At 36.5% G+C, this 17,764-nt stretch overlaps 1 protein-coding gene and 1 pseudogene across 2 annotated transcripts in view; both read right to left on the bottom strand.

The window, feature by feature from the left end:
- Positions 1-1,085: 1,085 nt before the first annotated feature.
- LOC308499744 (ubiquitin carboxyl-terminal hydrolase 50-like) lies at positions 1,086-5,738 on the bottom strand (annotated as a pseudogene). The gene is made up of 2 exons: positions 5,730-5,738; positions 1,086-2,064 (listed from the first exon to the last, which is right to left on the bottom strand). The product of its transcript is annotated as a ubiquitin carboxyl-terminal hydrolase 50-like (transcript).
- A 1,862-nt stretch (positions 5,739-7,600) lies between these two features.
- The window catches only part of DMGDH (dimethylglycine dehydrogenase), a 62,967-nt gene continuing 52,803 nt past the window's right edge, over positions 7,601-17,764 (bottom strand). The window contains exons 15-16 of the mRNA XM_081054003.1: positions 15,525-15,659; positions 7,601-10,209 (exon numbers count right to left, since the gene is read on the bottom strand). Of these exons, the coding sequence (XP_080910129.1) occupies positions 9,994-10,209; positions 15,525-15,659 (351 nt within the window). The 3' untranslated portion in view covers positions 7,601-9,993. The remainder of the gene's footprint in view (positions 10,210-15,524; positions 15,660-17,764) is intronic.

Here is a 17,764-nt window from a genome sequence, read left to right as displayed (position 1 = left end):
ACCTATATGTGTATGTATGCATACACACACGCACACACACAGAATACATTGATAGATATCTAACAAAATATAACCACTAGCTCATAGTGAACACTTTCATACCTTCAATTCTATTTTCCCTTTTCCGAATGTATGTGGGTTGGACAATTTTTCATTATCACTAGTTATCAAAAAGTGCTATATTTTTAAATTTTTGCCAACCTGATATGAAAAATGATATTCCTGTTTGTTTTTGTTAATTGTGTTTCTCTTATTATGAGTGAGGTTAGACATGTTTTCATATGTTGAAGGGCCATTTTTACATCATTTTTGTGAATTGTCTGTGTCATTTTTGATTGGGTTTTTGGTCTTTTTCCCCTCAATTTAAGAATTCTTTACCTATTAGACATATTACCTCTTTAACTGTGATATCACAAATATTTTCTCCAGGTTTGTCGATTGTCAAACATTTTGTTACGATATTTTTTGACATGCCAAAGTTATTTTTTATGTAATCAAATGTATCAACATGTTCTTGTGTTGCATCTGGATTTTGAGTCATAGATTTTTCTTACACCAAAATTGAAGTAAAATTCACCCAGGTTTTCTTCTAGTACTTGTATGGTTTCAGTTTTCAGATGTGGAGCCCTGATCCATTGGCATTTCTGAGTATTTCTGTGCATGATGTGAGATATGGATCTAAGTTTATCGTTTCCCAAATGATTATCCAGTTGTTCCAGCACCATTCATAAAGAAAAGAAAGAAGTCCATGTTTTCCCTAGGGATAGGAGATGCCACCTTTATCATAGGCTTAAATTTCACATATTCTTGGGTCTATTTCTGGGATTTCTATTCTATTCCACTGGCCTGTGGACTCATGCACCAGTACACACTGTTTCAGTTATAGGCTTTACAATATGTTTTAATGTGTGATAGGGATAGTGAGTGACTCCTAAGAGCTTTTCATCTTTCATGTTTTCCCAGTTATTTCTGCATGTTTAATTTTTTTTTTAATGCAAGTAAGTTGCAAGAGTTTAATGACAAAGCAAAACAGAAGTACCAGTTTCTGATTGCTTGTTTTGTAACTTTCAGGAAACACCATTTTCCTAGCTCTTGCATCTTTGTCTGGGTGGAGAAAAGGGCTCGCAGCTATAGAACAGGAGATATGCTGTAGCGGTTTGAACTGAAATATCTGGAATTGCACTGACTCTGTGTCATCAAAGCTAAACCAGGCTGTGGTGAGTTCTTGCAGAAAGCGGTCAGTGGCCACCATCCAGCTCACCAAAGTGGTTGACCAATGCACAGAGGTTATATTTACGATGTTTCTGAAAAATTGGACAAATATAAGGCGTAAGATCCAAGTTAGTGAGTGGGTCCTGAATGTCTGTTCTCAGTTTCCTTTTCACTATATCCAAAACGTCAAACTTTTTAAAGTGAAAGACATTAGTTTGGATGGTTTGGAAATATTGGTCCTCACAGCTGTTTCTTGCTTGGTTATATAAAAGGAACAGTGAATTTTGTTATTCTAGGTCAGTGTGTCTTGTTGGAGAAAACACTGGAGTCAGTCCTGAAGAGAGCACTCGTATTCAGATGGAAAGGGGAGGGAGAGGATGGTGAAGACTTCATTTTTGTAGGTGTACGTCTCACACTTGAAACACGTGATGCTATAATTGAGCTGCCCATCAAACTGCCAGGTGATGATGGAGGACTCATTGGTAGTCACCTTCTTGTGGCCTCTTGGGATCGATGTTTTCTCCTATGATCTTCATGAAGTTCATTCAGGATATAAGTCAAGACTTCTTGAGCATCTTGTTGTGTCTTTTTCATAAATGCTGGGTAGAGGTTGCCAAGAGCTGACCGAAATATTTCTGGTGAGACAGAGTCTGAGTCTCCAAGCCACATGTCTGTCATCACATAGGCAAAAGCAGTGGCAACCTCACTGGAATCCTTTTGAAGAGCAGTAATGTACTTTCCAGAGAAAGAGTGTTCCATCAGCGGCAAGATGCTGCAGAGACACGGTAAGATGACATTCATGTGGCACGTGTTGCCCAACGTCCGCAGACCAATCACACCCTGGAAATGGGGCTAGTTCTCATCTGCCTGGTTAACTGGAAATGCATCAAAGGGATCTGTGCACTTTGTGCCTGGGCTCCAGCAGAGGGACAGCAACTTGGGGGACGTCAGAGACACACAGGGAGAGACAGCTGTGTACCCCCGGGCGAGGACTAAAGGGAGCTCGCCACCTTCCCTGTGTGCCGTCTCCCCTCTGCATGTTTACATTTTCATGTGAATATCAACATGTCTAGTTCCATAAAGATGTTTATTGGTATTTTTATTGTAATTTTATCAAATTTATAAATTAATTTAAGGAGAACTGAAATCTTTATGATATTAAGTTCATGTCCTATTTAAACACAAAGGTTAACTTTCATTTATTAAGATCTACTTTTGTGTCTTTTAGAAGTGTTTTTAAATTTTCCTCATATCAGTTTTGCACTGTTTTTGGTTAAATTTATTCCTAAGTATTTTATCTTTTCTGTTGCTATTGAAATGGGGCCTTTTCTACAATTCTGTCTTTTAATGGGTTATTATTTGTGGACATACGGTTTACTGATTTCTGTATGGTAATTTATATTCTGCCACATACTGAATTATTTTGTTGTTTGGGTTAGTTTAATCATTGATTTTTAAAGGGTTTTCCCAGTACATAATCATATCAGTAAAAACCATTCCAATCAGTTAGAAGATGCAAAAATGAGGACTGAAATAAAAGCAGCTCCCAATCCACAGATGGTTTAATTGTTTGATAGGAGGGGTGCTTGGATATATATATTTTTTACATAAAAAAGATACATCATCACCTGATTTGTATTCTAACCCACACAAAAGCTGTTTAACCCATAGTTAAAATCTCTTAACTCCTGAAGTCAGTACAAAAAAGACCCCAACATCCAATTTTCAAATGGGCAAAATATAGGAATGTAACAGTTTACAGAAAAGGAACGATAAGTGGTCATTAAATATATGATTAAATACCAATCTTACTCAAAAGGACAAATACAAATGGAAACTGCAATAATTGACCATGGATAATAGTGATAACTCACTGCTTTGGGTAGGGTGTGAAGAAACAAGCCTTTCATACATTAATCACAGAAGTGAAATTTGACACAACCCCTCAGGGGAATAATTTTGCATACTTGTCAAAATGCACATACACTTTAACGCAGTGATGCCAGTTGTAGGAATTTATCTTTCAGATATATTCCAGGAGAAGTATAATATACATGAAGATATTCATTTTAGCTTTATTTTTGTTAGAAAAGGTGAATAATTGGGCCTGGTCAAATTAATTTTGCAATCATTTAAAAGGATGATCTGGAATACTCTCTGAGATATACCATTAAAATTTTAAAGTTAGGCAAATAACACTATGCTTGGTATGCTTTCATTTGCTTAAAAATATATTCCTATATTCATAGATTGAAAGAGATGCTTACATATTTAGAGCATCTTAAGGGTACAGAAGAAATGGTGACATTGGTTGTTTCTGAGTAGACTGGTTAACTGAGGAGGACACGTAGAGGAGACAGACTAACTTTTCACCATATATCTTTTATGCCTGAATTTTAAAGTCTCTGGATATATTATCTATTTCTAATAGTATTTTATTAGTAATAATATAATTTACATTGAAACAAAAAGTAAAATGCATTAGAAGTAAGAACAATGTGCCAAGAATAAATATCTTTCAATGAACATGTTTGTAAAGCCCAAAGGTCATGCACTATGAAAATCAAATAGATGATTTTGCCTCTGGGTTTCTCCAGTTTGCAGAACCTCTGGTTCTTGGCATGGTGCTAACTAGTTATAAGCTATGCTCAGAAGTCAGCATATGTGTGTTTCAATGCTTCTCTCAACCTGTTTGTTTTTTTGCAGTGACTTTGAATATAATGATTATTGCATACAAAGACTAAGCAATTTTAAACACTTTATCTCTAAATGTTTAACCGTTGGAGTGGAGATAAGAATGGCAAAAGCTCTTTCTTAGAAAACCTGAGTTCACTAACTCAATGTGGTAAATTGTGGTTGGTGTTACATACTGTTCCATTACTACCCTAAATAGTTCAGAAGGAGATAGATTTGAACATCAGAAAGAATATCCAAACTTTGTTACTCTGGATGTCAGCTCTTAAATTATGTTCACAAAACACTGAGTTTTGGAAACTGATCTAAAATGGATTTATTTCTACCACAGCTAAGTGAGGGAGGGGAAGAAGGTCTCCAAGTCCTGTAAGGTCATATACTGGACTTACAGATGACTGTTATTATTCTTTTACCCTTCTTTTAGTTGCCAATAGTTACATGCATAAGTTATATCAGTGTTAATTACTATCACTGCATTAAGAATCGTCAAGTTTCCAAGAATATACAGGAAGGTAATTCTGTCTAAGATGCCACTTCAGGTTAGTGTTGGTTTTGTTTTGTGTGTTAGTGTATGTGTGTGTATTGAAAGGATCAGATTAAAAAAAAACAAGATGAAAGATTTCTCTTAGGTCTAAAATTCTTCAACTTTCTGAAATTGATAATCTAGATACTAAGAAAGGTTTTGGCCAACTAAATTGAAACTCCTTTGAACCCCCGCCCCTTATCCTGCCCATTACTTATCACCTCCCATCTTCTTAAAACCAACTAGGTAAGAGTAGAGAGTGGAAAATAGTACCGTTCGTATATAAAGATTTTGGCATAGCACTTTTTAAAGCATAAGGCAGTGCACAAAAATTACATTGGTCAGTGAATTCTCACAAAGTGTATCCCCCATGTAATCACCGTGTCGACTAATTAAGAAACAGGACGTTAGTCTTGCATTTTGTGTCATTTCTTCTTTCCTTTACCTTACCTCTCACACAGCCTGAGCCTTAATGCTCACACAAAATATATTATGTACAACTGAATTGCATTCATATTTTCTGTACTGAACTTTTTATATGGCATACCAACGTCTTAAGCAGTTTTAAGCCAACTCTTTCCAATCACGCTTAAATATCTTAAACCAGTGTGAACAGTATATTAAAACATAAAGTCATCCTGTATGACCAAAAAATAAGAACCTATTCTTAATGGATAAAAAAAGTGCAATTAATATGTTATATTATATATGTACATATATATATTAGTTTTTTAAAAAGTGAAACATACAGTTTTTCTTAAATTAAAAACACATACATTGAAAAGTAAGTCTCAACCTCTCCAGAAGACTAATGTTACTCTTCCAAAGACAGTCTATATGTATATAAACAAAATTTAAATATTTAAATTCTTTTCTATTTGAATCTAAATGATAGCATATTGCGTGTTATAATATACCATGTTTTAAAAAAATGACCTAAATTGCCCTTTTAAATATATTAGTCCATCCCATGACCTCCCTTCATTCTAGTAGCCATGTTTGCACCTCTTGACCTGACCCCCTTGGCCAGGGCTGAATGGATTACACTGGTGTTGAATGACAGTCATTGTCTACTGCTATGCAATCCGTTTTGTGATCTTTCTCTGTTCTGCTCTGTATCATGGGGGTGGGGGACGCACCTTACAGACTACATATCCCGGGTTCCTTTACCTCCTTGACTCCAGTTAGGTTCAGCCAATGGGAGGCAGCAGTGAGAAACTGGAGGGTTGAGGAAGAGAGAAGCCAGGGGTGTCTCGTCTTCCCTCTGCTTTGGGTAGCATGTTTAGCAGTATAGCTGTACCTCCTCCATGGTTCCAGCTCCCACTGGCAGCCCCTCCCTGTATGGTCCAAGTATCACCGTGGCAGCCCCCTTACTTGTTCTCCATGTGAAGTCCCGTCCTTTGACCTACCCGGAAGTTAGTCACATGAAGAGGCCACATGGAGAGAGACACCGTGCCAGGCCCAGCCGTTACAGGCGTCCTTGGTGCGGAGCCAGGAGTGGAGTGCAGAAGCCATCTTGCATGACCAGCCAGGGAGATGACCAGGTTCAGTGAAGATCAGTTTTTAAACCCTGCCTCTTTCATACGACACGATTATTTTTCAGTAATAATCAGGAAATAAAATGAATAATAACCAGAAGAGAAATATAAAGAATGAAGATATTCTCTTATTGAACTGAGTCTATATAATCATATCAGTTAAAAAAACAAAGTAGAAAAATATAAATAAATACTTAGTACAAAAAAGCAAGGGGTTAATATTTTTAATTGTATTAATGTTTTATAAAAAAGAAAAACATATCCACATATTGGTCTGTTGTGATAAAATGTCTGTGAATAACAAAGTCAAATTTCTGTGTTTAAGCCTTAAGCTTTGCAGTGACTTCACTGAAATGAATCTTCTTCCTATATGTGTGTTCTTCCTATATAGTAATGTTTAATAGACAGTATAGCTGGATTTCTCCAGTTATCTTTGCAGATAGTTTCGTGCAATGTAAGATTAGCATCTTTTGTTGTTTCTGCTGGCATTCTTTGAAATTTGATTACTCTTTCTGAATAAATGACCATTTCCTTAGATTTTGTTTTTTCATAGTTAATTGCCTCTCCACAATTTCTTCATACTGTTTCTTTGATTAGAGTCTGATATAATATTTTATGTAAATAATTTGTCCAGTAACTAATAAGTTACAACTTAGGTAACTATTAAATTGTATCACTGATGTAGTGTTATATTTTCTTAGTTCTTTCTTTAGTTTTAACACAATTAACAATTTAAGAAGAAATTTGAATTTTAAATATATTATTCAAAATCAGTAATATATTTCATGCATGAATTAAAATTTGTACTTACTGCCATCTTTTCATTCTCAAAATGCTCTCTCCCTTTGGCTTTCATGACACCTCAGTTTGTAACTAAATATACTGTTTGTTGTTGTAGTTAAATGCTTGACCTCTCTAGTCTACAAACTCCCTAAAGACAGGGACTATGTTTGTTAGCTGCTTTTCCAGTGCCTGGCCTGGAGTAAGTACTTGAGGAATATGTAGAGACTAATGAACACTTTACTAAGGAAAGCGCTTACTCAGAGAACTTTAAATACAGGAAAGAATTTGGTAGATGGTTATGTAGTCTGTACTTGGTTGCGAGCAGAGCTGGGTAAAACAAGTCTTCTGGCTTTCAGTCCAGTAGCCTTTAAACTACTCTGCCACCTCTATGCTTCATGGCATGCTAATACTTCCAACATCCATACCTGAAGAAAATATAATTAAGTAACGTGTTCCCCTTTTATAATTCACAATGTAGCTTCTATAAACTACTGAAGTATTCTAAAGATTCACTAATGGCAGAGAGGTAAACAAAGACATGACGATCGTTTTTATTTGAAGATTCATCAGAAGAAAATATGATTAACTTCATCGTTTTTATTTGAAGATTCATCAGAAGAAAATATGATTAACTTCATTTTTGATCCTCTGCTTTTTTAAGACTTTGGCTAAAGGATGCTGTATGTGTAGCTGAAACTTTCTTCCTTTCACAGCTGCTTCCTAATAATGTCAACCTTTCTTTGTGTTTAATTCATATATGCACAAAATCTTTTCACTAAAATTCCAAAATCTAATCTGTCTGCTATTTCATATCCCACACAGTATACTTTAAAATGTTTTCTTTTTTTTTCCTGTCATCTTTCCTATCAGTAGGAAAGTATAAAGATATAGTTCAGTTAGAATGTGAACATTAGTAACATAACATCCATAAGCATTTGATAACGTGTTGACTAGAAACTGCTTTTGCAGTTCCAAGCTTTCCGAGCTTAAGGGAAGAAAACACATATCATTCACCATCACATTCTTGAGAACATTTTTTCTAAGTTGTAGACACGGCTCCTGCACATCACGAGGGTACTTTTAAGTATGCTTGTTGTTTGCTGTTCACAGCTGACACGAATCCTGGGCCAATTCCTTTGAGGCCTCTCTGAGTACATGGTCCACTTTCCAGAGGTTAGTGGTTTTGGCAGGCTCTTTGGAGTCAAGGTTCTTTCCTAAGAACTGGCTGATAGGCAATCAAGAGCTGAGATCTTCCAGAACTGGTCTTTCACTCTCTCTGTCTCTCAGGAACTCTCTCCTTATCAGGAACTGTCCTCATCCCAAGGCTTCCAGGCTTCCAGGCTTCTCTTTCTAAGCATCTTTTCAGCTATAGCTTTTAGTATTAATCGGGTTATATTCTCTGATGGTTCACAGTTCAAATTTCCATGGGAGGAAATCTGCTAACTTGACTCATCTTTCCATGGCCAAATTGTGTTGTAGGTTATTGGTCAGCCTCTGGATTGGCTGATGGCAAAACTGGTGCCTAGGCCAGGACCACTGGCCGGGTGGAAGTGGGGTGCTGGGGTGACCTACAAAACCTGACAGCACCCAACATACAACAAAAGAAGGAATGAGGGCAACTTCTAAAGGAAATCAGTATGTAAACTTCTTTTATGTACCGTGAGTAGGATTTCTTTAAATGTTTAATATTTATCTAAATATTCTATTCTTTTACTCATCTGTTTTAGTGCTATATTAACTGTATGATATGAATTCAATGTTGTACTTTCATTATTGCTTCTTGTTATTATAGCATCAAAAACCAAACCAAACCAACACAAAAAACCTGGAAGAGCCTATTTTGCAGAAGAGAGACCCAGAGATAGTAAATAGATAGTCTAAGGATATAGGACTACAGAAAGGCAGAAAACAGGAAGTGAGACCTGTTGCTTCCCATCCACAGTCTTTAATCAGCACCTAATACCAGAACTAAGATATAGTATCTAGACAATTCCTTATAATTAGGAAATGTTCGTTGCCAAAGGGATTTCCTCCTTTGCTTATTTAAGAGGACATACCAAAGAGAAATTAATAGCACGGTGAAGAGTACTAATATATGATTAATTTTATGAAATATTTAAAAATTGAAATTTGACACCTTTTCAAAACTTGCAATAAATTATTTAAAAATCTATTCTAATTACAGAATCTTATCATGCTTCACATTCAGCTTTCTTTTAATACCTAGGCAAAGTTCAATAACTGTGTAACAAGTATATAACAAATTATAAATGATAAACTACCTTGTACAAAAAAATTGATTTACTCAGTCACCTAAACCCAAATAATTTCAAGAAGTGTATCAAAGAATTCTTTCTAAATGGATTGTTTTTTCTTGCTGCCCACAGCACTAAGGGCAATCCTGTCAGCTTTTAAGCTCTTGTTTGACCTGTTTTGTCAAATGCTTTGTGAAATGATATTCAGAACGGCACAATGTGATGTCAACTTGCATTAATTCTGTCCCAAAGAGAGGTGTTCAGTATTCAAACAGTGTTTGTACTGGCACAATCTATTTATGTTTCAGCTTCATTTCAGAAGGTTTACAAGTATTGCTTCCTTTGGAAGACTGTTTTTTTATTTTTTTTGCAATTTCTCTTCTAAAACAACCTTTGAAAGGACAATAATAATGTTCTATAAAGCTGCTTTCAGGGAAGTCATTAAGAAAATAAATATTTCAGAGAATTGAATAAAATGTTATATATCAATATTAAATTTTACTATTTTCATCCTAGATACCTTATGAACAATTAAAACTAATTCTTGTCAACTAAGGAAATATTTCTGAACGCAGTGAATCCATTGATAGTATTGCATTTGTTTTTATGTAAAACATAATTTATTAATTTGTTTTCAGCTAATAAGAACCATATGCACATGTTCCTCCAATTATATAATGTCCTCTAATTCAGTTGTAATAGTGATTGTATATTAACAAACTCCTAAATGTTTTATTGATTAAATTTCATATGCAGCAATGTAAAGTAATACAAACATTATTTCAAATTTCTTCACTTGTAACAACAATGTAAATCACTAATCCATCATTCTATCTTGCTGAGAAAACAGGAGAAAGGTTTTAGTAGGTTTCTAAATCTAGATTTTGATGATTTCTGAAATGAATTCTAGGTTTCCCCTGCAAGTCAATTATAATTTTGAGTATAGTCATATAGCAACCATAAGTCAGTTAACTGCTGAAGGTCTTTTTCAAATTTTGTCCTTTCCACCTTTTTTCTGAATCCGGTTTCTGGCTGGTTCCGTCAATACCAAGGGTTCTTGTATGATGATTGCTGGGTAATGTTTGCCTAATAGTTCAACTTCCACTTGTTGTCCTACCTTACTTAGCTCTACAGGGACGTATGCGAAAGCCAGACTCTTCTGGATGCTGTAACTGTAGCTTCCAGATGTCGTATTGCCAACCACCTGAAAAACAAGACCCCGCCATTCCAGTATCTCAGCCACAGCTTTGTGCGCCTCCTCTCCAGATGAAAATACTTAAAATATAGGTTCAACTTACAATCTGTCAGTTTTATGCTATGCTATCTGTGCATACAACACCAAGAGGAAAACTTCACTTTTTTGAGAAAATTAATGAAAATTTATGAATTATGAAAAGTAATTCTCAAAGCATATATCTACAGTACTTTGACATTTTCTACTTTTAAATAATAACGCCCAGTGTCTTAAGAGTTGGCAGTATTTTGCGCAGTTTCATGCCAAGAGATCTAATAGGAAGACTAGATTACTTTCATTTTAAACTTAAAAAATTTTTTCTCTTCTATTATCAAACTAGCATGGCAATTGTAAATACAAGGGAGAAAATCTGAAAATCCAAATTAGTCAACAGTCCCTGTTGGGGTTCAGAAAATGGTCTGCCAAATAGTGCTGAATTAAACTATTAATATATAGTCAATGTGAAATGAACATTCTATATGAATACATAGATAGCATTTAACAATTTCTGGCAATTGCTGGGCACTTAAATTAATGTTAACTTTACCTCTCTCTAGCTCTACTATGTACAAAACATTTTGCTAGACATTCTAGAGTATTAGTAGATACCTGGTTCCTACCCTCATAAGCTTCCAGCCTCACTGAGGAATTAACATCGAGATATAAGAAAATATAACTAGGAAGTCAATGCCGTCAACATAATTAAGTTAAAATTTGTTCTACACTTTGAAGCTGGGTGAAATTTGTCAGGTAGAGATGGAGGATGAAACTTTCCAGACATGGAGTTAGCTGTGAACAACCCAAATTAAGGAGGAGGAAATAGGATAACTTTGGATGGCAAACCAGAGAACAATACTGAACAAGCATTCAAAACTTAGGAGATGAAAACAAAAGCTTTATGCTACACACACAGAGACACACAAACACACACAAATCTATATAACAAGCCTGATTCAAAGATAAGAGGATTAGTAGAAACCAGATCCGAAGGAAATGATCAAAGAGAAGAAAAAACAGATTAAAATGCAAAAAAAAAAAAAAGTCAGGTTAAGACACCACGTTTAAAAATGTAAAAGGAAGACAACAAAAGCAAAATATGATTTATAGCCCTGCTCAGAATGGCTTCTCCTGGCTGCACAACGTTGCACTAATCCTCACAGCCTCACATTGGGTCGATTGTAGCTGGTGCCCCAAAACATTCACGATGTGAATCAGCCTGGTGATCTTTCAGCTGCCTTACAAAGAGCCCACTAGCGTCAACAGTCTTATTATAGAATATCTGGGCTTGTAGATGCTAACACATTTATGACATTAAACACAGACTCCTATCTTATAGCCCCAGTTTTTACTGTCTCATTGAAACCCCAAATCAGAAGCTCTCCACATCATCTCCGAACTTATTATGGTAAGAATGGGTTGCTTTAAAAAACAAACAAACATGAATGCATTCGTTAGTAAAAAGCTCCTCTCTTGCAGATTATTAACTTCCAAAGTATTGCACACACGTTTTACAATTGCTTTTCTTTCTTAGATCATATTAAGTGATATAAGATGGGGATTTGAGTCAGGAAGGTGTGAGTTTTAATCATTGCTTTGTGAAAGACTTTCTTGGTAACTTTGGTTTCACTTCCCAGTCTGTAAAACAGAGATCTGTGTTTGGAGCCCAGGAAAAGTTAACCTGATTTGCTTGGGCATCTTAAGAAAACAGGAAGAGTGGCCTGAGCAAGTCTCAGCCAAATCTCCTAACCCACTGGGTCAAAACCTCACAGTCATTCTTCAGAAACTGTGTGCACCACTTCCTCAGACCTTCCCATCTCTTAAAAACCCAGCAGCGATTGTCTTGCAGTTATGTCTGCATTAGTAACTTAAAGAAATAGCACATTTATTTGGGGAATGCTATTTTAAAAATATTTATCAAATGGTTTTCTTTGTGCCAGATTCCTTTCATTTCTCCTTTAATTTCTTTCTAATCCTGGGGTTAGTACCTCAGAGTTTTAGAAGTCTGACCTTTCCTTTTATCCTATTGCTAAATCTCCAGGGAACTGTTTTCCCTAGCATAAATTTTATACCATTCTAGCTTAAAGTCTTCCAGATTCAGTTGAATCCATTGCTTCTTTTTGCTCAGTGAGTCACAAGAAGAATCTGCCCTCATCCTCTGCCTAGAATATGAGATTCTCATTCTCATATTCTTTGTGAAATCAAACACTGGCCTTTTTACCAATATAAACAAGCTGCATTTATTTTTAGCCTTTTCTCATTCTTCTCTATGAGACTTAACCAGGCCTCTAACTGAGTCAGAGAAGATAACATGGTAAGTAGCCTTTAAAGGAGGTAACATGATTTAAACTGGATGATATATTGTTTCTTTTCCTGTCCCTGTGTGGTTTAGTTTATTAATAATGAAAAAGAAGACTTTCTAAATTCTCCAAACTTCCTTCCTCAAAAACCTCTTCTTCAATACTTACTTCCCAGCAAAGCTGCTTTTATAACTAAAGAAAGCCCTTTCCATTCCCACTTTTATGCCTTAATTTTTAAAAACTAAACTTTATTTAAAATCATAATCCCTTCCTCTAGCACTGCCCACGTCTCAATTGGGTTTTACTTTTCCCCAGAGTACTAATCACTCTCTGACATGCCATTTATTTTATTTATTATGTTCATTGTCTCTCTCTCCCTCCCCTGGAATCTAAACTCCATGGGGGCAGAGATTCTTGCCTAGTTTGTTTACTACAGCATCCCTAGTGCATAGAATATTGCTGGCACATAGTAAACACTCAATAAAAAAACTTGTTGAATACATGAATACATTTGTACCCTGTTTCATTGGTAAATTAAAGAAATAGCATATTTATTTTGGGAATGCTATTTTTAAAATATTTATCAAAGGCTTTGCTTTGTTCTAGATTACTTTCATTTTTCCTTTAGTTTCTTTCTAATCCTGGGGTTAGTACCACAGAGTATTTTAGAAGTCTACCCTATTTGCAAGAATGAAAACCTAATAACAAAGACAGTACAAGTCCAGACAAAGTCAGAATATAAAAAACAAAAACTATTGGATATCATTCCAGAGTATAAAGAGGATCGAAGAGGGTCATCTGCACGATAAAATAATGACCCTACTAAGCACCAAAGAGCAGACAAGCTGCTATCAGGAAATTTAAGAGGCTATATTATTAATAAAGGAGCATACAATTGGGCGAACATCTCTGTAATCAGATGACATATAGTAGGAAAGATGAACAATATACCATATGAACTCAATGCACAGATATGGCAAAGGGAATACAACTAAAAAATGGAACTTGGGTTTCCAGGGTTTTCCCCCTGGTTTTCCCCCCAGTTTTGAGATATAATTGACACATAACATTGTGTAAGTTTAAGGTATAGGTTTCCAGGGTTTTTTAACCTTTAATTTGGGTATCATCATATTTACGATAGCTAAACATCTGTCAGCTCATCATGGGTGATGTGGGGTTGCCTACAGAATATTATAACATAATCTGTAATTCCATGGTCCAGGAAAACAGAAAGTTGGTGGAAGTATTAGGAAGACTGAGAGAGCTGAAGCAGAATAGAGTGAAAATGTAAAGCAAAAGAAATATGAGGTGGGGGCAATATAATAACTCAGGAAAAATTAATTAGAGGTGGAAAGAAGCTTAGACATTCTCTCTTCCAATGGCTCCATGTTATAGATGAGAAAACTGAGGCCCAGAGAGGCTAAGTTCAGGTCAGGCAGTTAGTTCATGGCAAAGGTGCTTATCAGTGGACATTGCAGGCAAATTTGAAATTGGAAGAAGAGCCTATTAAGAAAAGAGGGCTGAACCAGAGGCTTAGAACAGAAAGAGGAAGGGGAGATAGTGAGGTAAGAGTAGGAATGGTTCAAAGAGAAGAATGAACTCGATACAATGAAAGATGAGGCATTTAAGAAAGAGCTCGAGATCTGAGAAAAGTCTGTTGGCTTCAGAGCGTCTAATAACATTCACCTGCTACTCAGACGTAAAAGAGCTGTGGGTGTATAACTAAGTGCTAAAAAGAATAAGTGGCACATTAACAGAGACAGAAAAGAGAGCAGATTGGAGTATTCAACATGGCTTCGAAGAAAGGACGAGCCATTCACAGTCCAACTACACCGGGGTCAGAAATCAACTCCACCAATCACACATTGTGTAACCTCAAGCAAATAACTTCACATCTCTGTGCCCCAACGCCTCATCAAAATGATCAGGCTCATTAAAATGAAGACGATCTTACATATCTGGGAGGGGGGTGGTAAAACTAGATGAGCAAGTACATGAAAACTATCCAGCACATACTAAGAACGCTATAGACGGTTCTAGGTTAAACTGACCCATGCCTCAGCCCAAATGGCTGTTTCTTTAGTAATCCAAAGGTTGAGATTTGATGCCACTGGCTTTCCCAAACTCCAGTGCTCTTTTTGTCACTGAAGAGGTGGGGAAAATGGAAGCAAATATCAAGTAGGCTGCAGCGCATGAGAAAAAACCCAGGCATGGAACCTCTGAGCCTTTGGGTATTGACCAAACAGACCCTGCTCAATATGGAGCCGCTGCGTAGATGAAGGCCCAGTGCCCGCCCCAGGGTCTAAGCTGAGTGTCTCATACCTGCCTGAGGACACCAGCCAAAACAGCAAATTCTTGAATCAAACTGGATTTTACAAACAGTTATAAAAAGTGGAGGAAATGATCTTATCGGTAAGTTATCTGGTTTTACTGAATACCAAGAGAGAAATGAAATGTAACATTCCAAAAGTGAAAAGCAGGTAATTTGACTCTTCCTGAAGAACCAAGTGGTTTCCACTTTTCACTTTGCTTTCTAAGGGTCGACCCTCTCTTGTCATAGATGTTTTCATTTGGAAATTTTTCTCTGCTAATGCATTAAGGTTAAAGTTGACCTCTTCTGAAAAAAGCTAAATCAGAATGCCAAATGCTTTATGAAACCCATCTCTTGCATTCGCAGATACGGACGTGGTGAGCAAGGAGATGATTTTACCCTCTAAATCGTGCCTTCCTAATTGTCCCATGTATTGCAAGTCCTTGAGTTTATTTCCTTTCATCAAAGCATGTAGAATTTTATGTTTTCAAAAATGAGTACCATTTCATTTTCCTTTTAGCTAACTGATTTCTGTTTCTTGAAAGTCAGCTCAAATCAAAAGTGTCGTCCCACCAATAGAGAAATAAATAGCAAGGAACTCTAAAAGGAAACAAAGACAAGGAGCGTTTCTATTGCAGAAAAGCAGCCGCGGCCCCGGCCAGGTCCTCAGCACTCACCTTGCCCTCGTGCCAGATGCTTTCATTTCCCTCTGGATCAACATCGTCTGTTGCCAAGGTGAGGCAGACCAGTCTCCGTTTCAGCCCCTTGGCTTTAATCTGTTTCAGTGCTTGCTTTCCTATGAAGTCTGCTGGCTGCAGGAATCCAAGATAATGATGATGAATGAATGCTCAAACGCTGTGACAAGGTTAGAGATGCAAGCATTTAAATTTGTCTTTGCTATTTTCTCGCCAATTACACATTCAATAAAAATACAGATTGGATCAAATGTCTAGACAAATATTTCTCAGTCCTCAAATGACAACATCAGCCACCTATTCTTTCAGAATAGGTTAGACTTAAGGGTAATAACTTGTGATAACAATTTTACCAGAACCACCTAGGCAGAAAAGCATAAGGCATGATACTGCAATGGTGGGTTAGGAAAGTGACCCTTACACCTAATGATTCTGGACAGTGGTACTGACTGGCAGTGAGCAAAGCACCATGCAATGTCTACCCATAGAAGCCTTTTACAAGAAGGAAATTCACTTTTTTCGAAATGTGATGCCAAAAACAACCCCAAAATACCACGCTTTTTTTCCTTCTTCAGAATAATGGTCCGGGGTATGTGTTAATCTTATAGGAGTGCACTCATTAATTCACTCAGGAAATGTATTGAGCCCCTACTATGTGGGAGGCATCATGTGAGGCCTTGTGGGTTTACAAAGTTAGTCAGACACAGACATTTTTATCAAAGAGCTTGTTTTCTACCAGTGAGCTTTTCAACCTTTTTTTCCCTCCGTCCATGCAACACATGACAGATTACATTCCTATTCCTGATACCTTCCCATGGGCGTACTCAAGGTTATTCCCAATGCAATGCAAGTGAATGAGAGTGACATTGTTATGGGATAACCTTGAATCCATTCTTATGTGTTAAAAAAGAATCATGAAACTTCAAGACTTTTCACATTTATTAGTAACATCTTACAACAAATAGGTGAGGAATGACTCCTCAGTGGAGACACTTAGCAAATAAAGTCAAGGAGATACAATTCTATCTACTCATTGTGCCAGGGACGTTGGCACGTGTGAGAAACCAGCCAGAGGCTAAGAGCAGTAAGGGTACAAAGAAGGGGACACTGGAGTAAGCCTGCCACATAAGTGTGCCCAAACAAGCATCTCTTATCTTATGAGGAAAAAAGGAATTTGTGATATACAAATCAAATCTTTGTGAATGAGATTAAGTAGAGATTACAACGTGGAAATAAAATTCTCAAAACAGTTCTCAGACATGGACTCACTACTCTAAAAGAAAAGAAAGGAAACAACTTTAATTTCCTCATTGGCCAAAAAAGAAAGGAAACGATAGTTGATGCCAAAAATGTCCTCTGTCAACAACACGTAGGCTTTATACAGCTCTTTCTGCACACAAAACGTTTAGGATTGGGTGCAATAAGTCAGTCCACTTAACCTCTCAGTGAAGCAGCAGGAGGAGGGAAGGGTCCTCACACATACTCGGCCTGAGATCCCTGGTTCACTCCTTCACTAACTCACAGCTTCTAGGCTAGGCCCACAGTGAAGTAGGATTTCTATGGCTATCGCAACTTTAATTTGCTGACCTACACGGGAAACTAAAAAAGTTGCCATTGGCCAAGGTTAAAATAATTGCAAAATTAAAGTCCAATCCTTTCCCTTTCCTCAGTGTGATTCAGATAGTGAGAACCAACTATGAAGCTTTATTATGAAGCCAGGTGAAAATTCAAAGAAGACTGGACCCCGTGTTACTTAAGACAGGACTACTAGGGAAAAACAAACAAACCACACAGGAAGAGTTTGACTCATTTGAATTCATATGTAAGGTAAATTCATGACAACAAAAGTTAACAAAGTTCATTGTAGTTAAAACATATACATATATACAAAACATACACACGTATATCTAAATACAGAAAGAACTCTATAACAACAACACATTTTTTTGCTATCTTTTTAAAAAAAAAACCTGCTATCATGGATAAATGTTGACAAGGAGTGCTTTCTATAGTTCATTTCTAGTTTCACACTTTATTGTGCGGAAAAGCACTTAAAACAATACTGAATGGCCAATGCACTATCCCTGGTGTGATTTGTAACCTCTTGTTATGGAATCTGAATTTTTACTGTTTGAGATTCATTTAAATTTTGAAAGTTTTGGGTCTTCCTGAGTCCCTAATTAAATAATTTTCTTTCAATTATTTAGTCAACTGTTGTTATC

This window comes from Rhinolophus hipposideros, assembly GCF_964194185.1.
Source record: "Rhinolophus hipposideros genome assembly, chromosome: 7".
Taxonomy (NCBI): domain Eukaryota; kingdom Metazoa; phylum Chordata; class Mammalia; order Chiroptera; family Rhinolophidae; genus Rhinolophus; species Rhinolophus hipposideros.
Note: the sequence above shows the minus strand (reverse complement) of the source record. Positions and strands in the feature narration are given on the sequence as shown.